This window comes from the organism of the source record quoted next, unplaced genomic scaffold, assembly GCF_019419815.1.
Source record: "Pyrus x bretschneideri cultivar Hongxiangsu unplaced genomic scaffold, Pyrus_bretschneideri_v1 Contig5, whole genome shotgun sequence".
Classification (NCBI taxonomy): domain Eukaryota; kingdom Viridiplantae; phylum Streptophyta; class Magnoliopsida; order Rosales; family Rosaceae; genus Pyrus; species Pyrus x bretschneideri.
The window spans coordinates 12,574,595-12,601,371 of NW_025999787.1; the positions used below are offsets into that span (position 1 = coordinate 12,574,595).

The 26,777-nt window shown below is 37.2% G+C and overlaps 2 protein-coding genes and 1 pseudogene across 7 annotated transcripts; all 3 read left to right on the forward strand.

Moving 5' to 3' along the window:
• The first annotated feature begins 901 nt into the window (after window positions 1-901).
• LOC103964806 (subtilisin-like protease SBT3.18) lies at window positions 902-4,831 on the forward strand. The gene is made up of 10 exons (XM_009377802.3): window positions 902-1,153; window positions 1,240-1,334; window positions 1,467-1,564; window positions 1,698-1,865; window positions 1,958-2,631; window positions 2,839-2,906; window positions 2,990-3,232; window positions 3,409-3,523; window positions 3,652-3,865; window positions 4,013-4,831. Exons 1-10 carry the CDS (start codon window positions 1,070-1,072, stop codon window positions 4,630-4,632), a joined length of 2,379 nt encoding a protein of 792 aa, XP_009376077.2. The 5' UTR covers window positions 902-1,069; the 3' UTR covers window positions 4,633-4,831.
• A 1,524-nt stretch (window positions 4,832-6,355) lies between these two features.
• Window positions 6,356-10,929, forward strand: LOC103964826 (YTH domain-containing protein ECT4). Of its 6 annotated transcripts, none has more exons than XM_009377812.3 (9): window positions 6,356-6,556; window positions 7,155-7,231; window positions 7,349-7,505; window positions 7,679-7,752; window positions 7,871-8,464; window positions 8,821-9,408; window positions 9,497-9,709; window positions 9,794-9,940; window positions 10,079-10,929. In XM_009377812.3, exons 1-9 carry the CDS (start codon window positions 6,529-6,531, stop codon window positions 10,313-10,315), a joined length of 2,115 nt encoding a protein of 704 aa, XP_009376087.2. In that variant the 5' UTR covers window positions 6,356-6,528; the 3' UTR covers window positions 10,316-10,929. The 6 variants fall into 6 exon arrangements, with proteins under 6 accessions (XP_009376087.2, XP_009376095.2, XP_048424929.1 ...); XM_009377820.3 differs by having other exon boundaries at window positions 7,403-7,505; XM_048568972.1 differs by having other exon boundaries at window positions 7,158-7,231.
• A 1,127-nt stretch (window positions 10,930-12,056) lies between these two features.
• Window positions 12,057-16,321, forward strand: LOC103964840 (annotated as a pseudogene).
• Window positions 16,322-26,777: the final 10,456 nt, after the last annotated feature.

Sequence of the window (26,777 nt, forward strand, 5' to 3'; positions counted from 1 at the left end):
TTGCCAATGGTATTGATTTTGATTAACCATAACTTTGCTTCTTCTGGTAAAATTAATTAGTATATCTTCATTGAATAATACCAGATCGCTGTGCAGAGCATGCGTGCTCTATCAAGCTAACTGATCCTCTCAATATAGGTGTATATCCTAGGGAATCATCAATGTTCTGAATATTATGCTTCTCCAGACAGATTTCTGTTAGAAAAATGGAAAATGAACAACAAAACTGCTAATCATTCTGTTTAAAGATAAGCATAGCTTGGGGCAACACTAAAAAGCAATGTGTTTATGCAAGTTTGTGAGGTGTAATCGATCCATACTCACGCAGTCTACGGACCTTTTTAAGCTAGAAAGCAGGATAAATTAGTAACCTACAGGTGCAACCACAGTAGCTTAGAAGGACAAGAACCCGAAAAACCAGGGTTGCAAACTTCAAAAGCAAGTAACAAAAAAGTATAGGGCATCAATGTTTAGATATGTCAAATTAATTTTCTTATCAGGGTATTAATGCATTGAAACAGGACTATAACTCTAGATTTTATTTCCTGTCACGGATTTTTAATCAGGTTTCATTTTTCAGCAAGTTGAAGGGGGGGGGAAAAAAAAACCTAATATGTAGTAGTAGTTAGCTAGGGCACTTGATAAGATTCTAGAGGTGATGTGCTTTCTTTCTCGAGAACTGTTGAAATTAAAGTGATGCAGTTATCATACTTCTACTAATTTGTTTACAAGGAAAGGGGGACTGCATGGAAAAAGATTTATAGCTAGTATCATGAAGGGCACATGCATTTTTCTTAGCAGCATTGATGGTATAACTATGATGGAGGTACAATAGGTACAGTACTCCATATAGGTGCATGTGCGAAAACATCGAGGGCCAAGGAGAGAGGGGGAGAGAGTTTGTAGCTTGGAAGAGAAAATATCATCAATGATGAGCGAATGTTTCTTGCAGCTTTTGAAAGCCTTCAACTGCACGCACGATATGCATTGTTTGGAAGGCCATCTACTTGCAGATTAGTACAACTCTATTTAATCTCCAACCAGCCATGTGATTCTTCCGCAGGAGACAATGGCTACTAATAATTCTCAGTGTTTTTGGGGCCTTTTTCTTGCACTTTCACTTTATTTTACTCACTCAACTTCCACACCTCATGTAACTTTTCTCCCCTAAAGCAGTTCGCCTTTTCGTGCCTACTTTCTAATTATTATCCTGTTTACTCACTGATTTGGTCTCTGCAGGTTTATATAGTCTATTTGGGGCACAACTACAATGTTCATGTTCCTCACCTCACCTCAAACCATCATCTTCATCTCCTTTCCAAAGTTTTTGCAAGGTTTTTGTTCTAATTCTTTGGCCCGCCCATCTATTTAGCGCTTCAAACTCATTTCCTTCTGGCTCTATTTCTCAACCACTACATCACTTAACTTGGTGATCTTATCTCTCTCTTTGTACTCGTTATATTCAGTGAAGAAGATGTTAAGCAATCCATGCTTTATAGCTACAAGCACAGTTTCTCGGGGTTTTCAGCTAAGCTCAATTCTTCTCAAGCAACCGCCTTGGCCCGTAAGCTAGATAATTATTACCCTTTTCTTTTCTCTGCTTTTAATGCTGCTTTGTTAAAGAGTTGAATGGTGCACCTTAAATCAATAAGCTTAACTTCAGTGTTTAAAAAACATGCATTAATATATAATTGCAGAGATGGAAGAAGTGATATCAGTGTTTCGAAGTGAGACAATGCAGTTGCACACAACTAGAAGCTGGGACTTCTTAGGCCTTACCTTAAGCAGTAGCAGCACTAGTCCTGAAGGGACTCCATTGCAACAAGCCTATGGTGACGACATCATTGTTGGGGTCTTCGATACAGGTTTCTTTTAAATTAATTACTAGGGGAAAGCTGCACATTTTCTACCATTGACAAAACCAAGCTAAGTTTTTATAGTTTGAACATCTGTTTAGGTATATGGCCTGAATCCGATAGTTTCCAGGAAGAGCCACGGATGAGGCCTATCCCCTCAACTTGGAAGGGAGGGTGTGCTAGAGGAGAAATGTTTGAGCCAGAAAAAGCATGCAACCGCAAGCTAATTGGTGCTCGCTACTACCTCAAAGGTTTTGAAGAAGAATATGGGCCGCTAAACAAGAGTGGGAATCCAGAATATCGATCAGCTAGAGATTTTTTAGGTCATGGTACACACACAGCCTCAACAGCAGTGGGTTCAATAGTGAAAAACAATGCAAGTTTCTTTGGCTTAGCCTCAGGAACCGCTAGGGGAGGAGCACCGAGGGCTCGTCTAGCAGTGTATAAAGTATGTTGGGGAAAGGACTATGATGGGAGGTGCTCTGAAGCAGACATTCTTGCAGCTTTCGATGATGCTTTGCACGATGGAGTTCACGTGATATCAGCGTCGTTTGGATCAAAGCCGCCATTGTTGCCGCTGTTTATATCACAAGCTGCAATTGGTTCATTTCATGCAATGCAGTTAGGTGTTAGTGTGGTGTTCTCTGCAGGTAATGAAGGGCCAGATCCCTCACAGGTCTCAAATGTTGCTCCTTGGGGAATTTGTGTAGCTGCTTCCTCTGTTGATCGAATGTTTCCAACCCGAATAATCCTAGACAATAAGCTCTTTGTTATGGTAATCAATACATATAAATCATGGATTATACATGGCATTACATGTTAATTATGAACCAATGATGAACAAGTCAAAGTTTACTTTCTTTGTGGTGATACTCTAATTTAATTAACAGTGGGTCACAGCCCTAATCATTTCGTTGATAGTTGATACATATTTCAGCACTTTAATTAGTTGAGTCATCCATAAAGCTCCATTTCTGTACAGGGGGAAAGCTTTATTACCACACCTATTAAGGCAAAATTAGCAGATGCAACCACATATTTTGTCAATGGGTGACCTCTCTCTTTCTCTCATAATTTTCCATCTGATCTATTAATCACTCGTTAACTATGTAATCTATTAAATCAAAATGCAGGGTTTGCAGGCCAGAGAATTGGATAAAATCAAAGTTTGCGGTCGGAAGAGTAATTCTATGCTTCTCAAGCATAGGACCATACGAAATTGATGAGGCAGAAGTAGCTGCCAAGAAAGCGAATGCAACGGGTTTGATCTTTGTGGAAGCTGAGACGAGGCAGGTTGATATCGACATCATTCCCTCAGTCCATGTCAACCTTGACCAGGGGACTAAAATCAAGCACTATCTTGCTCAATCTCCCACGTAAGTAGTTCTCTAGAGTGGTCAACTGCACTTTTTAAAAATGTAAATATGTTGTTGATATTATTGATATTGTCGATACTAAAAACTAATTGTTGGCAAAGTTGTCGACAAACTTGATTACATTTCAAATTCGTGACATGTGTTAATATTGTGAACTATACCACAATACTACACAGGAAACCTGTCGTGCAGATAGAAGCTAGTAAAACTGTCATCGGTAAGTCTCCAGCGCCTAGAGTTGCATACTTTTCTTCGAGAGGACCAAGCTCACTTGCACCTGATATTCTCAAGGTATCAATCTGCATCACGCTGAGTGTATATATACCATAAGATGTACTTTTATACGGCCGATTATATGTATATGGATTATACAGTAACATAACATGATCCCCATTCCCACTATGGCGCATTACAAACAGCCAGACATAAGTGGTCCAGGGGTCAATATATTGGCAGCATGGCCTCCTCAAACATCTCCCACTTTGACACTTGATGATAAACGTTCTGTGAGCTGGAATTTTCAGTCAGGAACATCAATGTCATGCCCTCATGTGTGCGGAGTCGTTGCCCTTATCAAATCTGCCCATCCAAATTGGTCTCCTGCAGCCATTAGATCTGCTCTCATTACAACAGGTAAGTGTTGAGAGTATCTCAAATTGGAGATGTAAAGTCTTGCATAAAGTGCTTGAAAATTCTTGGTTTTGATATGGATGCTCACATTCTATTAGTATGCACGTACAAAAACAGCTATTGATAATCATTCATGATCATTTGTCACAGCAAACACGAGGGACACATCCCTTGACAGCATTCTAGCAGATGGATCAACGAAAGCCTCCGATCCCTTTGACATTGGTGCCGGCCATATTGACCCCATCAAAGCCATGGATCCAGGCCTCGTTTACGACATGAAAACACGCGATTACATTCTGTTCCTCTGCAACATTGGCTACACCGGTGATCAAATCAATAAGATTGTTCTTTGCTCTCCCGGAACTGATACAAGCTGTCCTCAAGTGCCAACTTCAAATTCCCACATAAACTACCCCTCCATCACAGTTTCCAATCTCCAATACACCGTGACTATCAAAAGAAGCGTCCGTAACGTGGGGAAAAATAAGAATGCGATTTATTTTTGTACCGTTTTGGAACCTGATGGAGTAGAGGTACAAATATGGCCTAGAGTTTTGATATTTTCATGGTTCAAACTAGAAAACACATATTATGTGACGCTCAAACCGCATAAGAAGTCTCAAGGGAGATATGATTTTGGAGAAATAGCGTGGTCCGATGGCTTCCACAAGGTCAGGAGTCCCTTGGTTGTATCTGTCAACACTACATGCTGCGACTCTTATGAATATTTGCATCACTCCTATTATCGTAATTTAAGCTCATTTTAAATGTCGTTGAGAACTATTATCGGCACTCTAGAAAGTTATTCTGCACTCGATGTGCACGACGACTTTCATCAATAACAACTCACTACATTGGTTTTTTGTTTTTATATTTTTCAATTCTAGGGGATAAATTTAGTTGTAACATTTCTATCATTATGGACAATAAAGTAATAAACAAAACGTCCTGAGTCATGTTTTATGATTTACTTTGTCAAACGTGATGGTTGACCCTGGCATGCAGAAAATATTTGTCCTACTGACTCTTTAGGTTATCTTCAATAGAGAGGGCTAGAGGTCTACAAGTAAAAAAAAAAAAAAAAGGCCTCATTTACAAAAAACTCATCTCCAACCGATGATCAGACTATAATTCTATAGAGCTCATTAGGCTATTATTTGGCTAAATAGGTATTAGGCTGGCTAAATGTGGCTCTCCACTAAGCCCTTATTTTGGCGCTCAGCTCATCAGTTGCAATAATTAATTCAAATTCAACGACTAAATTTGAAAACATCTAACGTCAGTTTAATTAAATTAAGCAATAATTAATTCAAATTCAACGGTTAGATTTGAAAACATCTAATGTCAATTTAATTAAATTAAGCAATAATTAATTCAAATTTAACGGCTAGATTTGAAAACATCTAACGTCAGTTTAATTAAATTAAGCAATAAATTTAAAGTATAACTTAAACCTAATAAATTATTGAGGGGTTATGTTTAGCCCTTACTGTTGGAGATGATATATGAGTATGACCTGACATTATTAATTTAAAAATAATATTTTCTCAGGCTATAATTCTGGACATGATTATATTTAACCTTTTCGGTTGGAGATAGTCTTAAAGAGAATCAGGAGAGACCATATAGAATTTGGAAAAAAAATGCAATTTCCTGAGCTCTCTATTTGTCTGTTGGACTGCATAGCCACGTGAAATGACGAGCAAGTATGAGAATTTTTTTCTATTTTAGTTAGAACTGAACCGAATTAGTTATATTTTTCGATTATTAAGGTGAACGGTGCACAATCGGACCCTCCTCATTTCTATCGAAGAGAATCAAGGTTATGTTACATGGACAAAAAGTAACTATAATTTAGCTTATTTTAATTTCACAAACTCAGAGAGAGTAGAACCGTAGAAGAATGATCGTTGGTGAACTTATGAAAAATCAAAAGGTACTTGTCAATTGATGCCTCGAAGAGGAAGAGACTATTTTATCGTTGCGTGATAGATCTTGGAATGTGCTATCCACACATTTTATTTTATTTCTTACATATTCTTTGTTAATTTTTGTCCGTTGGTATTTTTCAGTTTATCCGATCCGACACCCAAAAATTAAAAGGATGTGTGAAAAGTAAAAAAAGATGTGTAGATATCACAACCTAGATCTTTGTAGGGTTTTACCACATACCCGAGTGCGACGGGGACATCGATGTCATTTTGTAATTAGGGTTTTCAAACTCCTCCTAAGAGGGATAGATTCATTCAGATTAAGATCACCAAGCCAATCACATTTCACCTTGACCCGGAAAGACCAAAAAGGACATTGTGGAGCCCCAATTACTAAAGGCCACGTGGATAATCTGCCCTATAGGAGTGGCCCGATGAGCTCACAACGTGACCCGCAGGTGATTGAATGCGAGTGTTGTAGAGGAGCCGTGGTGCTATTTGAATCACCGCTTTTGGATGAACAAAACCCTCTTTCCGAAAACCCAAACCCTTGGCGGCTGTGAGACCCATTGTTCTCTCTTATCTCTCTCTCACTCGGACTCTGTCTCTGAGCATCGAGATTTCTCTCTCCGATTGCTAAAACCCATATCACCTCTCTCTGGGATTTAGGGTTTTTGGTAATACTTGGGGCAGAGAAGGAGAAGTAGAAGATCTAGCTATCAATTGACGGTCATGGCCACCGTTGCTCCTCCTGTGGAACGTATCCTAATCTAAAACTTTAGCCATCTGGGTATTGTATGTTTTCGATTTTTCTTATTCTAATTGGATCTGTTCTTTTGTGATTGGTTTTCGATGAAACTAGATCTTCTCTACCTTAAATTTGTAGATCGCAGAGAGTTTCTTCTATGGCGTTTGTTTAGCTTTTGAATTGTGGCGCTTTGTGTTGATTTTATGGATTTTTATGCTTGATTTGTGGTTTTGTAGACCGTCTCTGTAAATTTACGGCTGTATGTGTAACAATTAAAGTTCTTGGTATTGGTTTGCTTAATTTTTTGAAATTGGTGTTGTTTGATAAGTAAAGATTGGTGTGTACTTGATTGAATTGAAGTTTCATATCAGGTGATTTTTCTGAATTGTTTATAACTTGTGGATGGACTGAATGATTTACTGTTGAATTTTACCTCCGCGTAAAGTGGTAAAATTCAAGCTATGTTCATTGCTCCAGGACCTATATTTTGTTTGTGTTTGTAGATTGTATATGACTATTACAATAGACACAGTAAAACACGCACTGACAATTAGACATCTCGATCGATTTTACAAAATTGTGTATTTCCTTCACTGTTTACGTTTTTTAGAAGCAGCAGATTTGCTACAGAAGATGTCATTAGACTCTCAAACCAAGACTCTGGAAATTCCTGAGCCTACCAAGAAGGTACCGTACAATTTGACCACAAGAATTGGATCGTGAAAAAGTATTAACAAACTGCATTTGAAACATTCTGCCATTTACGTTATGTGTGATTCTAAGGTTAATTTCATTTTCATTCAGCCTTCTGTTAACCAATACGGTTCTATTGATTCTGGCAATGCTGCAAATGGACAGATCCCATCAGAGCGCTCTGTTACCCCTTTGTTACCTGATTTTGTGGATCCATCTATGTGCTATCTCCCGAATGGTTATCCGTCTACTGCGTATTACTATGGAGGTAAAACTTACGGCTGAACTCTTTCTTAGCTTGAGAATGGTTTATTGATTTATTGGTGGATTGTTAGATTCTACTTGAAATTCATGTGTACTTTCTGATAAGGAAATTCATGTGTATTTTTTGATAAGGTAATTCATGTGTATGATATGGATGGTTTTGTGAATTTCTTTTAGGCTATGATGGGACTGGCAATGAGTGGGATGACTACTCGAGATATGTAAATCCTGAGGGAGTAGAGATGACTTCTGTAAGTTCTTTTTCCCTTTTGGGTAATGTTTCATGGTTATTGAGTTTGATTTGGGTTTAACATGAGTAAGTTCATTCTCTTAAGTTTATACTTTTGTAATCTGCTTGTGTGTTTTTAGGGTGTTTATGGGGACAACGGGTCTCTGTTATACCACCATGGGTATGGGTATGCACCATATGGCCCATATTCTCCGGCGGGTTCCCCTGTTCCGACTATGGGAAATGATGGTCAGTTATATGGACCTCAGCAGTACCAATACCCTCCTTATTTCCAGCCTCTGACTCCAACCAGTGGACCGTACACTCCCAGCCCTGCTGCCCCTCAAACTGATGTCTCCACCTCTGCAGCTGCTGACCAAAAGCCTCTTTCTGTGGAAACAGCAAATGGAATTTCTAACGGCATTTCGAACGGTGGAAGTGTGAAAGGAAATAGCGTTTCAGCTCCCTTATCAACATATCAAAACTCGTCTTTCAACTCCAATGGTTCATATGGAAGGGGTGCTTTGCCAGGACGTGTTCCTACTCCTGGATACCAAGACCCAAGATTTGGTTTTGATGGGTTGCGTTCTCCTCTTCCATGGTTAGATGCCCCACTTTTTTCAGATGGGCAACCTAGACCAGTGACAAGTACAACAATTACTTCGTCAATCTCCAATGGCAATACCAATTTGTCCTCGAGGAATCAGAATTACCGTCCAAATTCTCATTACATGGTATGTTGGTCATATGCTTTATATTTAATTATTTTTATATACTTTGCTTCGTAGTCTTACTTCTGGAGACTACCTTATTCCACCAGTGGAAATGTCATCTGCATTGTATGACATGACTGTTCAATTTTGGCCTTGGCTGGAAACCAAACCTCTAACCTTTTGGTGTGAGAACATCTAAGGCAGGGAGGAATCTTGTTATTGGATATCCTTTAACTTGTTGAAGCCTTGATGGTTAACACTTAGCAGTCTTCCAATCTAATAGATGTTCTGTGCAGCTGAATCTGAATATTTACTTTAAATGTTCTACTGAGATGTGTTCACCCTTACAAAACAAATTTCATTTATTTTATCCACAGGGTTTGCACCACCCAAGGCCATTGTCAGGAATGGGTACATCTCAAGGGTTTATAAATAGGATGTACCCAAGCAAGCTGTATGGTCACTATGGAAACACAGTTAGATCTGGTATGGGCTTTGGGTCTCATGGTTATGATTCACGAACCAATGGACGCTCATGGCTTGCTGTTGACAACAAGTATAAACCCAGGGGAAGAAATGGTGGCTACTACGGATATGGTAATGAGAACATGGATGGATTAAATGAACTAAACAGGGGACCTCGGGCGAAGAGCTCCAAGAATCAAAAGGGATTTGCCCCTAATGCATTAGCAATCAAAGGGCAGGTACCAACGAATCCTAGTAATGATGAGGAAAAGGAAAAAATCAGTGTCCCAGACCGAGAACAATACAACAAAGCAGATTTTCCCGAGGAGTATACCGATGCCAAATTCTTCATCATTAAGTCATACAGTGAGGATGATGTTCATAAGAGCATTAAGTACAATGTTTGGGCCAGTACGCCAAATGGCAACAAGAAGCTTCATACTGCGTACCAGGAGGCTCAGGAGAAATCTGGTGGCTGCCCTGTTTTTCTTCTCTTTTCGGTAAGCATCATCCATTGCTGTTAGGACTTGTGAGGTTATAAATTAAAGTTTTATTGGGTTTGTAGTAATTTACTTGTTTTCTTTTTAGGTCAATACCAGTGGACAGTTTGTTGGCCTTTCCGAGATGTTGGGCCCCGTTGATTTTAACAAGAACTTGGAATACTGGCAGCAAGACAAGTGGAATGGCTGTTTTCCTGTCAAGTGGCATATCGTTAAAGATGTTCCCAACAGTTTGCTGAAGCACATTACTCTTGAAAATAATGAGAACAAGCCTGTTACCAACAGTAGGGACACTCAGGAGGTATGTCCACATCTTAGTGTTTCATTTTTTCTTTGACCTTCTTTATTCTTCCCTTGTGAATGTTAATCTTATGGGTTTATGTAGGTTAAATTGGAGCCAGGGCTTAAAATAATTAAAATCTTCAAGGAACATATAAGCAAAACTTGCATTCTGGATGACTTTGGGTTCTATGAAGCCCGTCAGAAGACAATCCAGGAGAAGAAGGCTAAGCAACAGCAGTTTCAGAAACAGGTAAATATGCCTTCCTGTTAATTTTGCTACCCCTTTTGTATTCTTTCTTATTTTTTCCTTCTTATTTTGCTGTTAGGAGATAAAGTTTAACAATTCCAAATACTTGACATTTACCCTGTTGAAAATACCAAAAAACAGGTATGGGAAGGAAAAACCAATGATGAGAAGAAAGTGGTGGCAAATGGGCAACTGAAGACTCAAAATTCATTGGAGGTTCCCGCCGAGTTGACCAAGGAATCTGTTCCGGCTGTGAATGGAAGTGAGGACCCGAAAGTTGCAGAAAATGGATCAATTGCATCTGGAGATGCCCCAAAGGGTGCTAAGCCAGTTGTGTCAGAGAAGAGGGTTGTAGCGAACGGGGTTGCGAATGGTTGATAGTTTCTGCCTTGCGTAATGGCGGTCCATGCTCTTGTGGTGTTCTTGTAAAGGTTTGCGTTGGAAGTGTGCTGGTGTTAATGAATATGTTGAAGAAAACTAGTATCCAATGCTCTGCCTACTTGTGTGGACCGCCGTCCTGATGACCATGACTTGCCCTGCTAGAATAGTCAATAGTTCATTGAGGAATGGCAAGTCAATAATGTCTAGAATTTCTTGTATCTTGTTCTTGAGGCAGGCTAGGGATCCGAGTAATCGTAGTAGTTCCACCCCTCCTCCCTCCCCCACAGTTTTTCATTTGGGTTGTCTATTTACAGGTGTTTTCGCTGAAGCTCTAACAGGTTTTGGGTTGCCTAGGATTTTGGGTTTAGGGTTTCTTCTATTCCAGTCGTGCTTATATCTCTAGTATGTGTTTTTTTTTTGTTTACTTTAATTTTTTTTTAACTTTCTCCATGTTTTACCTTTTGCCTTTTACTAGTTTGGTTATTTCCTGTCTTGTATGTCTAGATCATACCTCCTCCTCCGTTGGGGAGTAAGTTTTTTGCGTTTGTATTTGTAAGTGAGCTAGAAGCAAGGTGGGAAAATATTGCAATATAGTCAGCTTTAAGAATTTACTTTGTTTCGTGTCGTGTCTCTGTTTGTTGTGCTCATAGAATTATTTTGCTGAAAATTTTAGTGCCAGAAATTAAATCAAAGGGGATACCTTGACTACTTGTAAAAGTTGGTATGGTAGCTATTCATTTTCTTTCCTTTAGCTTTATTTTGTTGAAAGCAATAGCATCGCATCCTCTGGAAACTAACTTATGAATTATGATGGAGAAGAGGATAAGCTACACTGGCCCTTTTGTTACGGTCTGGTATGCATGATTCATATGTAAATAACTTTTATAAACCAATCACTATCCTTCCTCTCTTTGCTAGGGCTTACGATGAAGAGTCGCGTTGGATACTAATCCAACCGTTTAAAATTGCACCCTAGTAAATTAGTAATACGTAGGGCAAATTTTCTGAACAAAACACTAGTTAAAAGTACGAGTAAAATTATTTGTCGCTATATTTGCCTCACCATGTCTGAAAGGTACTTGTAGATTTTGTTGGAGGAGCCAAATGTCCCTTATCATTGGTGTCTATGAAGTTTTTCAAGTCTAAAGTCTTTGAGATTAGCTCAACCGGTTAGGAGGGTATGGCCTACTAAATTAGGGTTATGAATATTCGAATCATGGAGTTCTCTATTTTTGAAGAGTTATCTAATAGAATTATATTGTTGTATCGAGGCTAATACTGGCCCAAACTCGCCCTGTACCAATACAAAATATTAAATGTGTCATGCTTGTTAGACTAATTGATCAACATAATGTATTTGTACTCGAGTTTGAATTCTCGTCTTATAAATTACAATATTTTGAAATTAAAAAGTTATTTTTGTCAAGATAAAAAGGATGTAAATAATCTAACATATCTTTAGCCCTTTAGAAGAAGAATTTTTTTTCTTCATATATTTAGATAAATCATAATATTTTTGTTGGGATTTGTTGATAAAAGGATATTCCATAATTCATATTATAAAGAGAGATTATATTCACAATCCCAAATTACTTATTTCACATTTTTTTAATTTTTTAATAGTTTCTACACATGACTAACACTTGATAGGAAAATATTAAAAAATTAAAAAGATATGGGAGAAGTAATTTAGGATGAGAATATAATCTCCCATAAACAGAGAAAATATAAATACCACGGCTAAAGCCAAATTTGAATGAATGACTAGATTAGGTACGCTGCTAAACCAAGACATCTATAAATTTCTCCCTCTTCCCAAAAACCTCTGTAAAACCCCTAAAACCCTTTCGTGTTTTAAGCAAGCAGCTGAGGCCGCTCTCTCAAGAGTCACTCTTCGTCATGGCGACCACCGTTTCCCCGCCTGCGGATCGTATCCTTACACTTTCCACTGATTCTTCGTTTTTTGGGCTTCTTTCAACTTTTTGTTTTCGTATTTAGGAATGTTGGCTTTGTTATACATGTATGTGTGTGGATACATCACTAGATCTGCCACTTGCTTCGTCTTTGAGTGCTATTAGGGTTTCTCTGTGACATAAAAGCTGTTGCTTTTCTACTTTTGAATTGGGATTTTGTATTTCTTTCAAAAAAAGTTCTGCTCTTATTTTTATATGAGTTGTATTTTCCGCTTGTTTGTATCTACTGTTGTATTTTGTATTTCCTTGACCCTCAGGGTTTTCTTCAGAAGCTGCAGACTTGCTGCAGAATTTGGCCTTGGAATCTCAGACCAAGGGACCTGATGATATCCCTGACCCTGCCACTGCCAGGAAGGTAATTCTCGTCTCTGCTTTTATTCCCTCGTCTTTATTTTTTAAAATAATTATAAACTTTTTTCGTTTTAACATGTGAATAAACTGTAATGGAGATTGATCGATTGATCAGTGAATTTGTGTTTCGAGCTTGATTATCAATTTCGTGATTTTCAGCCCATTGTCGTGACTGCTAAGAGCAAGTCTTATGTTCAGTCTACATCCCCATTACATAAGGATTTTATGAATCCATCTGCGTGCTATCTCCCTAATGGTTACACACCTTCTGCCTATTACTATGGAGGTAATGCTTATGTGCTGTCTTCCATTATCACATCTGTTATTGGATTTTATTATATAAGTGCTCAGCTACGAGTTTCGAATTCCATTGTCATGTTGAAAACCCATTAGGCAGTGAACGCTCTTATGGTTTATATGGTATTGATGATTCTGTTGTTGATGGTCTGGGTTTTATAGGCTATGGTGGGACTGGAAATGAGTGGGGCGGGATCTCAAGTTATGTTAATCCAAATGGAAGCGATGTGAATTCTGTGAGTTTTACGTAGTCTGTTTTGTCAAAGGGTCTCTACCTACCAGAGTTGTATTTTTCTGTTTATATATTCTTACACCTCTCAGGTGATTTGAATTCTAAGGTGGATATTCTCTGAGAAACTCTTTTGTATCCTGGCATCATATCATATAATGCTTGTTGCATATTTCAGGCTGTCTATGGGGATAGCGGTTCTTTTTTGTGTCATCATGGTTATGGTTATGCACCCTACGGCACATATTCGACATCGGGGTCCCCAGTTTCAACTGTTGGAAGTGATGGTCAGCTTTATGGACCTCAGCAGTACCAATATCCTCCGTATTTTAAGTAGCTGAAACCTAACAGTGGTTCACACACCCCTAATTCAGCTGTTCCTTCCCAGGGGACTGTCTCTACAGCGAAGGATGCTGGCCAAAAGCCCTCACTTGTGGGAACAGCTAATGGGAATCCTAATGGTGTTGCGACCAGTGTGGGCAAGAAGGGAAATACTCCTTCCGGTTTCTCAAAACCAACAAATAAAAACTCATCACTGAATGTAAAGGGTTCCTTCGGTGGACACTTTGATACAATATATGGTTTTGATGGGTTGCTAACTCCTACCCCATGGTTTGAATGGCCAATGTGTTCAAATGGACTGGGTAAACCAATGACTGGAAATACAGTCAACAGAACTCCATCTTCCAAGAATCAGACTTCCCGATCAAATTCTCAATTCATGGTACGCTTGCCTATCACTGTTTACATTTCGTACTACTTTCTTTTTGCTTCCCTCCTTCCCGGCTAGTTGAAACATATATAGTTAGGTCTGAGAAAGTTGGGACAGATCTCCAAGTAAAATTGGAATGAAATGTCACGCTGACCCGTTCTTAGGATTAATCAATCTTCTGTTCAAATGTTTGTACCTAGTATATCTGTGTGATATTAAACACATTTACCTGTGATCTGGTTAATTGAACAGCGAGTTAACTACAAGCTTCAGATTTTTCCCTTTTGAATTTGGATGGGGAACCAAATGGGTAGTAATAGTAGCTTTTCTTGGAGTTCACCTCACTGGAAAATTGATTGATCCGATTGCAACCCTCCTTTTTTATTACTAGTTATGCTTTAGGTCATATTTCATCTATTGTGGAGTGATTTTATATTTGACGGAATGATCTGACTTTTATAGATTGTTCTTGGAGGTGGCCTCTCAAGGATTTCTGTTACGTGACTTTGTAGGGTTTGCACCACACGAGGATGGGGTACGGTATGGATACAGCTAACGGACTTGTGAATGGAATGTATACCAATGAATTGTATGGTCAGTATTGGGACCCAATTAGCCTTGGTATGGGATTTGGAGTCAATGGTTTTGGTATGCATAGAAATGGAAGTGGGTGGACAGCTCTTCAAAACAAGTATAAAACCAGCGGGCAAGGCAGTTCCTTTCGCTTTGGTAACCACGACTTAGAAGGCTTGGATGAGTTGAACAAGGGACCTAGAGGTAAAAGTTCAAGAAATCAAAAGGGAAATTCACCTGATGCTGTAGCAGTTAAGGGGAGTAACACACCGCTGAATAAAGCTGATGATGAGAAGGATGCAATTAGCATAGTGGCAGAGCAGGAGCAGTACATCGGGACAGATATCTGTGATCATTATGCTGATGCTAAGTTCTTTGTTATTAAGTCATATAGTGAGGATGATGTCCATAAGTGTGTCAAGTATAATGTTTGGGCCAGCACACCAAATGGAAACAATAAGCTTCATGCGGCATACCAGGAGGCTCAGGAGAAATCAGGTGGCTGCCCTGTGTTTCTGTTTTTCTCGGTGAGCACCATTATCCACTGCATTAGTCCATTATTTCATTTGTTGCTTTCCTTGGCTTAGCTGCTTCTTCTTTCCCTAGGTGAATGCCAGTGGCCAATTTGTTGGCATAGCAGAGATGGTGGGGCTGGTAGATTTTAACAAGAATGTGGAATATTGGCAACAAGACAAGTGGACTGGCTGTTTTCCAGTTAAGTGGCACATTGTAAAGGATGTACCCAACAGTTTGCTAAAGCACATTATCCTAGAGAACAATGAAAACAAACCTGTCGCTAACAGCGGGGACACTCAAGAGGTATGTCTACTTATTTTCTTCATCTTGTTATTCCTTTATCTTGTCTGGGGTTAAGCTTTATGTGTTTACACAGGTCAAGCCAGAGCAGGGGCTTAGAATGATCAAGATATTCAAGGATCATTCCAGTAAAACAAGCCTTTTGGATGATTTTGAGTTCTATGAAGCTCGCCAGAAGACAATTCAGGAAAATAAAGCAAAGCAGCAGATCCGGAAACAGGCAAGACTTTTGCCCTTCACCCAGTAATTCTTATTTTAGAAGCGTAGTTTTATCCTTTCCCTTCAGGACCTCCATGCAATGCAACTGTTTCGTATGCATTAAGCTTTTTCTTTTCTTACTGCTACATTTGTAATTGCTATTAATTAAGCCACTTTGATTGAGAAGAATTGATTGTATTCTCTGTTGATTATCTAAATAAAGGTATTGGATGGGAAGCCAAGTGATAGAAGAAATGATGGGGTAAATGAGGCGCTCAAATTACTAGATTCATTGGGAACTGCCTTAGATTTGATTAAGGAAACGACACTAAGTGCTGAGACTGGTGAAGAACTGAAGTTGTCGGAGAATGGATCAGTTGCTGAAACAGGAGGTAATCCCAAGGGTCCAGAACTAGCTGTGACCAAGATGATCGTAACAAAAGAGGTTGCAAATGGTTGCTAGTTTGCTAGTTTGTTCAATGCACATTAGTGGCTCGTACCATTGAAGGTTTTATTAGTAGGAGTTTCTTGAGAGGATTTACTGCATTCAGTGAAGTCTATTAGTCAGAGTATGAATAGGTGTAATTTAGAGATTTCCATGCGCCAGGTTATTCTTAATGTGGGTCGGTTTGTTTTAACAATAGTTGCTCCCATCTCCCTCTTATGCTGTTTTTGCTACTCCTTGTTTGTGGGGAGATTATTGGCTGTTTCGGGGGATAAAACCCTTGATTGTATGCTAGAATCTGCCCTTATGCTGTGAAAATGGCTTGGCTTTGTGGCTTTCTATTTGTTTGTGTAAATTACATTTTGCACCCTTAAATTTGGGTCACATGGCAAATTTATACCTTAAAATCTTTTGAACATTGCAATACATCAACTTACGGATTCGTTGTAATGTCATACATCCGTTAAATTGATTGTTAAATGATGATGTGTCAATTTTTTACTAATGTGTTATCACATGTGCCACGTGGACAAACAACTAATTTAGATAAAAAATCGTGACTTATAGCTTATTGTTTTTGTGAAAAACGAATTATAGCTGTTAGTTTTTGTGAAAAAACAAAATTGAGTTTCACATATCTTCAAAAAATTTCACTTTCATACCTAACATACTATTTTATTTCGATATAATATATCTTACATTTTCCATCTATTGGTCCGTTAGGAGCTGACGTGGTTGCCACATTTGTTCTGGTTGCCAAATTTATGTTATGTGGCAAAAAAATATAATTTTTTATGCATTTAAAATATTATAATAATTTACTATATTAAAAAAATAAAAAATTAAAACCCAGAAACCCATTCCCTGACCCATCTCCCTCTCATCCACTCTCTTCACCTCCCTTCCCATCCAAAAACCCACCCCACCCCACCCCACCTCCCCCTTAACCCCCCACCCCACCCCTGCCTCCCTGGAGACTTAACCCTAGACTACTCGCTCCCCGAATCCCTCCAATTCAACCACGTCGGTCGGATCGTCCTGGTTGGGCTCTCTATTGAGATCAGATTGCTTCAGTAACTTGTTAACCCTAGGCTTGGAAGCGGGTTTGGGTGGGGTGGGAGGAAGATTCAGATCGAGAGAGAAGTGTTGGGGTTGATGTGGATGTCCTTGGTGGCAACGCCGTCGTCGAATATTAGATTGGGGGCAGCGATTGTTTCTTCGAGTCGGGAGGTGACGCCAAATGAGTTGAACTCGTCGGGTTGGGTTTGGATTTGGTTCTGCAAATAGTGCTTCAAGAGGAACTTGGGTATCGTTTGGTATGCAGACGAGACGGGACGGAACGGAACGGAATGGGACGGGACGGGACGGGACGGGACAGGACGGAACGGAACGGAGCGGGAGCAAAGATGCCTTCAGATGGAAACAAGGAGGAAGAAGAAGGAGACGGAGAGGTTATAATTTTGTGTTCCACGGATGTGGAACGAGTCGTTCCAGGGGGTGAGGTGGAACGAAAATTCACCCAAAACTCGTCCCGTGGAAAAACTTGTTCCACCCGTTTTAGGCGCACCAAACGTGGGACGGAACGCCTTGTCCCATTCTGTTCCGTCCCGTCCCACGTACCAAACGGTACCTTGAAGAACATGCTATAGAGCTTCACAGCTACGCTTGGCATTTCTCTCTCTCTCTCTCTCTCTCTCTCTTTACAAATTGGGAGATTTGCAAAGACTGGAAAAATGAGAAATGGGGGATTGGATTTTCTGGGTTGTCAGTGTAAAATCATGGCAGATTAAGGATTTGAGATTAAGGGTTAATTAATCTCCCTGTGAAAATCGGATTCACATGGAGGTGGGGGTGGGGTGGGATTGGGTGGTTTTTTGGATGGGATGGGAGGTGAAGAGAGTGAAGAGAGTGGAGGAGAGGGAGGTGGGTTGGAGGGAATGGTTTCTGGGTTTCAATTTTAAATGCATAAAAAATTAATTTTTTTGCCACGTGGCACAAATTTGGCAGCCACGTCAGCATCAATGTGGCAGTCATGTCAACTCTTAATAGATCAATGAATAGAAAATGTAACGGGTGTATTATATCATGACTTTGTTGCACCCTCAAGAATTTGAATCATTTTTGTTGATTTTTCTTTTATTTCTCTTACCACTACAACAAACTATCATATTCATGTTCAAAATATAATTTTCCGTGCGTGGAGCCCAATTCATTTTTTGAGCACCTGGGAGTTCGCCTTGTCCTGCGTGCACGGAGCTCGCCTCGTCTTGGGTGCCTGGGTTCACCTCGTTTTGTATGTGAGGTGTCTGCATTGTTGCATGCTAGAAGCTTGCCTCTTTTTGTGTCCACGAAGCCCATGTCATTTTGGCTTGCACGTAGCTAGCCTCGTTTTCCGTGCGTAGGGCTGGCCCCGATTTGTGCGATGTATTCCGTCTTGTTTTTGTGTGCGGAGCTTGCCTCGTTTTGCATCCAGAACTTCGCCCTGTTTTCTGTGAGCGGAGCCTGCCTTGTTTTACGTGTCATGGTTCGCTTCGTTTTGCGTGAGCTAAGTCCGTCTCGTTTTGCGTGAGTCGAGCCCGCCTAAAACCTATGTTTTTTTTGACAAAATTGCAGATTTTTTTATCTTCTCAAAATATTTTTCCTGAGCATTAAGTTAAACTTTTTAAGGAATTTGGAAGCAGTTTTACGGTTAATTGAACAACAAATGTATACTTAGTAGAATATTTAAGCCCAAAACAAAAAAATAAGTGAAAAATATAGTGGTGAGGCCGAGAACATTTTCAAATGGGGTTCTACACTCAAAAATCACAACAGAAAGTCTCACCTTAATTTTCAAAACTTCACAGTGAGGCGAAGGTGAAAATAAATATATTTATGTACAAATTTGCAAAATCAACTGAAAACTGTGAATGTTAACCCACGTTTTTTTTAGAAAAATGATTTTTTTTTTTTTTTCGTGAAATATTTTTAGTGAGCATTAAGGAGAACTTTATAAGGTATTTGGAAAGCCGACTAAAAATCGTGAGTTAACACCCACGTTTTTTTGGTAAAAAATGCAATGTTTTATTTTTGCAAAATAATTTCTGCGAGCATTAAGTTAAAGTTTTTAAGGAATTTGGAAGCAGTTTTATGGTTGATTGAGCAACAAATGTATACTTAGTAGAATATTTAAGCCCAAAACTAAAAAAATAAGTGAAAAATATAGTTGTGACACCGAGACATTTTCAAATGGGGTTCTACACTCAAGAATCACAACGGAAAGTCTCAACTTAATTTTCAAAACTTCACGATAAGGTAAAGGTGAAAATAAATAGATTTATGTACGAATTTGCAAAACCAACTGAAAACCGTGAATCCTAACCCACGTTTTTTTGAGAAAAATGATTTTTTATTTTTTCGTGAAATATTTTTAGTGAGCATTAAGGAGAACTTTATAAGGTGTTTGGAAATGATTTTATCATTTATTGATCAACGGATGTATACTTAGTAGAATATTTAAGCCGAAAACTGAAAAAATAAGTGCAAAATACAATAGTAAGGACAAAAACATTGACAAATGGGGTTCCACCCTCAAGAATCTCAACGGAAAGTCTTACCTTAATTTTCAAAATTTCATGGTGAGGCGAAGGTGAAAATAAATAGATTTAAGTACGAATTTGCAAAACCGATTGAAAACCGTATATGTGAACCCACGTTTTTTGGGGGGAAATGCAAATTTTTTAATTTCGGGAAATATTTTCCGTGAGCATTAAGGAGAACTTTATAAGGTGTTTGGAAGCGATTTTATGATTTATTGAGCAACAAATGTACACTTATTAGAATTTTAAGCCGAAAACTGAAAAAATAAGTGAAAAATACAATAGTGAGGACCAAAACATTGTCAAATGGGGTTCCACCCTCAAGAATTTCAATGGAAAGTCTCACCTTAATTTTCAAAACTTCACATTGAGGCGAAGGTGAAAATAAATAGATTGAACAGTGATTTATGTATGAATTTGCAAAACAGACTAAAAACCGTGAGTGTTAACCCACACTTTTTTTGGCAAGAAGGCAAATTTTTATATTTGCAAAATATTTTCGGCAAGCATTAAGGAAAACATTATAAAGTAATCAGAAGCATATTTACAAATTATTGAGCAATAAATGTATATTTAGTAGAATATTTAAGTCAAAAACTAAAAAAATAAGTGAAAAATATAGTAATGAGACCCATAACATTGTCAAATAGGGTTCCACAGTCAAGAATCTCAATGGAAAGTCTTACCTTAATTTTCAATACTTCACTGTAAGGCGAAGTTAAAAATAAATGGATTGAATGGTGATTTATGTACGAATTTCAAAAGCCGACTAAAATCCATGAACCCACGTTTTTTTTGTGAAAAATGCAAATTTTTTATTTTTGTGAAATATCTTATGTGAGCATTAAGGAGAACTTTGTAAGGTGTTTGGCAGTAGTTTTATGATTTATTGAGCAACAAATGTATACTTAGTAGAATATTTAAGCAGAAAACTAAAAAAATAAGTGAGAAGTACAATTGTGAGGACCAAAACATTATAAAATGGGGTTCCACCCTCAAGAATCTCAACAAAAAGTCTTATCTTAATTTTCAAAATTTCAAGGTGATGCGAAGGTGAAAATAAAGAGATTGAACGATGATTTATGTACGAATTTATAAAACTGACTAAAAATCGTGAATGTTAACCCCATGTTTTTTAGGTCAAAAATGCAAATTTTTATTTTTGCAAAATATTTTCTGCGAGCATTAATGAAAACTTTATAAGGTGTTTGGAAGTAGTTTTATGATTTATTGAGCAACAAATGTATACTTAGTAGAATATTTAAGATGAAAACTAAAAAAATAAGTGAAAAATACAATACTGAGGACCAAAACATTGTCAAATGGGGTTTCACTAGCAAGAATCTCAATGGAAAGTCTCACCTTAATTTTCAAAACTTCACATTGAGGCGAATGCGAAAATAAATAGATTGAACGGTGATTTATGTACGAATTTGCAAAACCGACTAAAAACGGTGAGTATTTAACCACGTTTTTTTTGGTCAAAAATGAAAATTTTTATTTTCGCGAAATATTTTCCACAAACATTAATGAAAACTTTATAAAGTATTTGGAAGCATATTTACGATTTATTGAGCAAAAAATGTATATTTAGCATAATATTTAAGCCAAAAGCTAAAAAAATAAATGAAAGATAGTCTTAAAATCACCTGTAGGTGAGGCTTATACAAAAAATGGCAAAATTTTGTTTTGCTCAATAGTCTTTTATCATCTTTTGGTTGATAAAGAGGGTTCTATTAATATGTAGAACAAACTATCATATTCATGTTCTTCAAAATATATTTTTTTGTGCATAGAGCCAAACTCGTTTTTTGAGCACCCGAGAGTTCGCCTCGTTCTACGTGTGCAAAGCCCGCCTCGTCTTGTGTACCTGAGTTCACCTCGTTCTGCATGTGAGGTGTTTGCATTGTTACATGCCAGAAGGCTGCATCGTTTTGGCATGCACAGAGCCAACCTCATTTTTCATGCACTGGGCTGGCCTCGATTTGTGCGACGTATCCAGTCTCGTTTTCGTGCGTGGAGCTCGCCTCGTTTTGCATCCAGAACTCCTTCCTGTTTTCTGTGAGCGGAGCCCGCTTGTTTTGCGTGTCATGGTTCCTCATTCTGCGTGAGTTGAGTCCGTCTCGTTTTGCGTGCGTCAAGCCCGCCTAACACTCATGATTTTCTTAATAAAAATGCAAATTTTTTATTTTCTCAAAATATTTTTCTTGAGCATTAAGTTAAACTTTTTAAGGAATTTGGAAGCAGTTTTACAGTTGATTGAGCAACAAATGTATACTTAGTAGAATATTTAAGCCCAAAACTAAAAAAATAAGTGAAACATATAGTAGTGAGGCTGATAATATTTTCAAATGGGGTTCAACACTCAAGAATCACAACGGAAAGTCTCACCTTAATTTTCAAAACTTCACAGTAAGGTGAAGGTGAAAATAAATAGATTTATGTAAGAATTTGCAAAACTGACTGAAAACCGTGAATGTTAACCCACCTTTTTTGGGAAAAATAATAAGTTTTTATTTTCGCGAAATATTTTCCATGAGCATAAAGGAAAACTTTATAAGGCATTTAGAAGCAGTTTTATGATTTATTGAGCAACTGTTGTATATTTAGTAGAATATTTAAGCCAGAAACTAAAAAAAAAAAATAAGTGAAAAATATATTAGTGAGGCCCAAAACATTGTTAAAATGGGGTTTCACCCTGAAGAATATCCAAGGAAAGTCTTACCAAAATTTTCAAAACTTCACTATGTGGCTAAGATGAAAATAAATAGATTGAACGACGATTTACGACGACTGGACGAGGGTTGGTAGCGTGGTACTAATCTTTCTCTATCGCAATTTATTTATATATTTTCTACTTTTATGTTTTTTCCTTTGAGAGTTTTGTTTTCCTAGGTTACTTTATTTGAGTAACCAATATTAAATTTAAATATCTTTAAATTTAGATTTTAAAACGTTGATAGAAATTAAAAAAAAAAAACCAAAAACAAACAAAAATTTGAAAAAGGGGGATCTATACAAAGCTAGCGATTTTCACCGGTAGAAGTCGCTACCTTATTAGTAACCACGCTTGCGGAACTTCAGTACCAAAGTACCGATCATGTCCTTTTCTATTTTATTTATTTTCCGTTATTTTTTTTTTCTTCTTACGTTACTTTATGTAGATTTAAATACCTTTAGACTTAGAGTTATATCTTCATTTTCTGTGTTTGGGCAACCAATCCTGCCTCGTTTTTGGTGCGTAGAGCATGCTGCGTTTTCAGTCAGCATAACCCGCCTTGCTTTCTGTGCACCCAGGTTCACTTCATTCTATGTGCGTGGACTCCACCTCGTTTTGCATGCGTCAAGTCCACCTAACATCCGTGTTTTTTTTGTAAAAGATTCAAATTTTTTTATTTTCACGGAATATTTCCCGTGAGCATTAGGAAACTTTATAAGGCACTTGAAAGCAATTTTTTCGGTTTATTGAGCAACAAATATGTATTGGTATAATATTTAACCCGAAAACTATGAAAATAAGTGAAAAATATGCGCGTGAGGCCCAATACATTGTAAAATGGGGTTGCACCCTCAAGAATATCAACAGAGAGTCTTACTTAATTTCCAAAACTTCACGGTGAGGCGAAGACAAAAATAAATAGTTTGAACTATGATTTATGTACGAATTTGCAAAACCCACTAAAAACTGTAAGTGTGAACCCACGTCTTTTTTGAAAAGTGCAAATTTTTATTTTCACAAAATGTTTTCCGTGAGCATTAAGGAAATCTTTATAAGGCATTTGAAAGTGGTTTTATGATTTATTGAGCAACAAATGTATATTTAGTAGAATATTTAAGTTGAAAACTAACAAAATGGGGTTCCACCCTCAAGAATATCAACAAAAAGTCTTACCTTAAGCTTCAAAACTTCATGCTGAGGCGAAGGTGAAAATAATTGAATTGTATGATGATTTATGTATGAATTTGCAAAACCGACAAAAAAAACGTGAGTGTTAACCCATGTTTTCTGTCAAAAATGCAAATGTTTTCCATGAGCATGGAGGAAAACTTTAGGAGGCATTTGATAGCAGTTTTATGATTTATTGAGCAACGAAGGTATATTTAGTAGAATATTTAAGCTGAAAACTAAAAAATTAGTGAAAAATATACTAGTGAGGCCCAAAACATTGTTAAAATGGTGTTCCACCCTCAGGAATATCAATGGAAATTTTACCTTATTTTTCAAAACTTCATGGTGAGGCGAAGATGAAAAGAAATAGATGGAACAATGATTTATGTATGAATTTGAAAAACTGACTAAAAACCGTGAGTGTTAACCCACGTTTTTTTTGTGAAAAATGCATGTTTTTTTATTTTTATTTTCGTGAAATATTTTCCATGAGTATTAGGGAAAACTTTATAAGGCATTTGGAAGCAATTTTATGATTTATAGAGCAAAAAATGTATGTTTGCATGGAAAAATATATTTTGAAAAACATGAATATGATGGTTTGTAGTTGTGGTAAGAGAAATAAAAGAAACTTCACGGTGAGGCGAATGCAAAAATAAATAGTTTGGACGATAATTTATGTATGGTTTGCAAAACCGACTGAAAACCGTGAGTGCTAAACCACGTTTTTTGTGAAAAATTCAAATTTTTTATTTTCATGAAATGTTTTCCATGAGCATTAAGGAAATCTTGATAAGGCATTTTAAAGCAGTTTTATGATTTTTTGAGTAACAAATGTATATTTAATAGAATATTTAAGTTAAAAACTAAGAAAATAAGTGAAATATATGCTAGTGAGGCCCAAAACATTGCTAAATCGGGTTCCACCCTAAATAATATCAACGAAAAGCCTTTATCTTAATTTTAAAAACTTCACGGTGAGGCGAAGGTGAAAAGAATTGGATTGTACGATGATTTATGTACGAATTTGCAAAATCGATTAAAAACCGTAAGTGTTGACACATTTTCTGTCAAAAAAGAAAGTTTTTATTTTTGCAAAACGTTTTCCGTGAGTATTAAGGAAAACTTTATAAGGCATTTTCAAGCAGTTTTATGAATTATTGAGCAACAAATGTATATTTAGCAAAACATTTAAGCTGAAAACTAAAACAATAATTGAAAAATATACTAGTGAGGCCCAAAACATTTTTCACATGGGGTTCCACCCTCAAGAATATCAAATAAAAGTCTTACCTTAATTTTCAAACTTCACGGTGAGGCGAAGGTGAAAATAATTGAATTCAACAATGATTTTTGTACGAATTTGCAAAACCAATTAAAAATCGTGAGTGTTAACCCAGGTTTTTTTGGTCAAAAATGCAAATTTTTATTTTTGCAAAATATTTGCCGCGAGTATTAAGGAAAACTTCATAAGTTGTTTGGAAGCGGTTGTGTCACATCTCGGCCCGGGGTGGATCACTTCCCGGGCCCGCTCCACCACTGTAGCACGATATTGTCCGCTTTGGGCTTACCATTCCCTCACGGTTTTGTTTTTGGGAACTCACGAGCAAGTTCCCAGTGGGTCACCCATCATGGGATTGCTCTAGCCCTCTTCTCGCTTAACTTCGGAGTTCCTACGGAACCCGAAGCTAGTGAGCTCCCAAAAGGCCTTGTGCTAGGTAAGGATGGGAATATACATATAAGGATCACTCCCCTGGGCGATGTGGGATGTCACATGTTGTATGATTTATTGAGCAACAAATGTATACTTAGTAGAATATTTAAGCCAAAAATTGAAGAAAAAAAATATGTGAGAAATACAATAATGTGGACCAAAACATTGTCAAATGGGGTTCCGCTCTCAAGAATCTCAATGGAAAGTCTCACCTTAATTTTCAAAACTCCACATTAAGGTGAAGCTAAAAATAAATAGATTGAACGGTGATTTATGTACGAATTTGCAAAACGGACTAAAAGCAGTGAATGTTAACCCATGTTTTTTTTTGTCAAAAAAGAAATTTTTTATTTTTGCAAAATATTTTATGCGAGCATTATGGAGAACTTTATAAGGTGTTTGGAAACTGTTTTATGATTTATTGAGCAACAAATGTATACTTAGTAGAATATTTAAGCCGAAAACTGAAAAAATAAGTGAAAAATACAATAGTGAGGACTAAAACATTGTCAAATGGGGTTCCACCCTCAAGAATCTAAACGGAAAGTCTTATCTTGATTTTCAAAATTTCACAATGAGGCAAAGGTGAAATCAAATAGATTGAACGATGATTTATGTACGAATTTGTAAAACTGACTAAAAATCGTGAGTGTTAACTCACGTTTTTTTGGTCAAAAATGAAATTTTTTATTTTTGGGCAATATTTTTTGAGAGTATTAAGGAAAACTTTTATAAGGTGTTTGGAAGCGGTTTTATGATTTATTGAGCAACAAATGTATACTTAGTAGAATATTGAAGCCGAAAACAGAAAAAATAAGTGAAAAATACAATAGTGAGGACCAAAACATTGTCAAATGGAGTTCCACCCTCAAGAATCTCAACGGAAAGTCTTACCTTAATTTTCAAAATTTCACGGTGAGGTGAATATGAAAACAAATAGATTAAACGATGATTTATGTACGAATTTGTAAAACGACTAAAAATCGTGAGTGTTAACTCATGTTTTTTTTGTCAAAAATGCAAATTTTTATTTTTGCGAAATATTTTCTGTGAGCATTAAGGAAAACTTTATGACTTGTTTAGAAGTGGTTTTATGATTTATTGTGCAACAAATGTATACTTAGTAGAATATTTAAGCTGAAAATTGAAAAAATAGGTGAAAAATACAATAGTGAAGACCAAAACATTGTCAAATGAGTTCCACCTTCAAGAATCTCAACGGAAAGTCTTACCTTAATTTTCAAAATTTCCCGATGAGGCGAAGGTAAAACTAAATAGTTTGAACGACGATTTATATACAAATTTGTAAAACTGACTAAAAATCGTGAGTGTGAACCCACGCTTTTTGGTGAAAAATATAATTTTTTATTTTCGCAAAATATTTTCTGTGAGCTCTAAGGAAAACTTTATAAGGCATTTGGAAGCGTTTTTACAGCTTTTTGAGCAATAAATGTATATTTGATATAATATTTAACATGAAAACTAAGAAAATAAGTCAAAAAACACAATTGTGAGGCTCAAAACATTGCTAAAATGAGGTTGCATCCTCCAGAATATCATCAAAAGTCTAACTTTAATTTTCAAAATTTCACAGTGAGGCGAAGGTGAAATAATTACATTGAACTATGATTTATGTACAGATTTGCAAAACCAACTAAAGACCGTGAGTGCTAACCCCTTTTTT

Coding starts and splice junctions, on each gene's coding strand:
- LOC103964806 (XM_009377802.3), top strand. CDS start 1,070: ATGGCTACTAATAATTCTCAGTGTTTTTGGGGCCTTTTTCTTGCACTT. Junction 1,154..1,239: donor ACTCAACTTCCACACCTCAT/GTAACTTTTCTC, acceptor TGGTCTCTGCAG/GTTTATATAGTCTATTTGGG. Junction 3,866..4,012: donor ATCTGCTCTCATTACAACAG/GTAAGTGTTGAG, acceptor CATTTGTCACAG/CAAACACGAGGGACACATCC.
- LOC103964826 (XM_009377812.3), top strand. CDS start 6,529: ATGGCCACCGTTGCTCCTCCTGTGGAAC. Junction 6,557..7,154: donor CGTTGCTCCTCCTGTGGAAC/GTATCCTAATCT, acceptor TACGTTTTTTAG/AAGCAGCAGATTTGCTACAG. Junction 9,409..9,496: donor CTGTTTTTCTTCTCTTTTCG/GTAAGCATCATC, acceptor TTTTCTTTTTAG/GTCAATACCAGTGGACAGTT.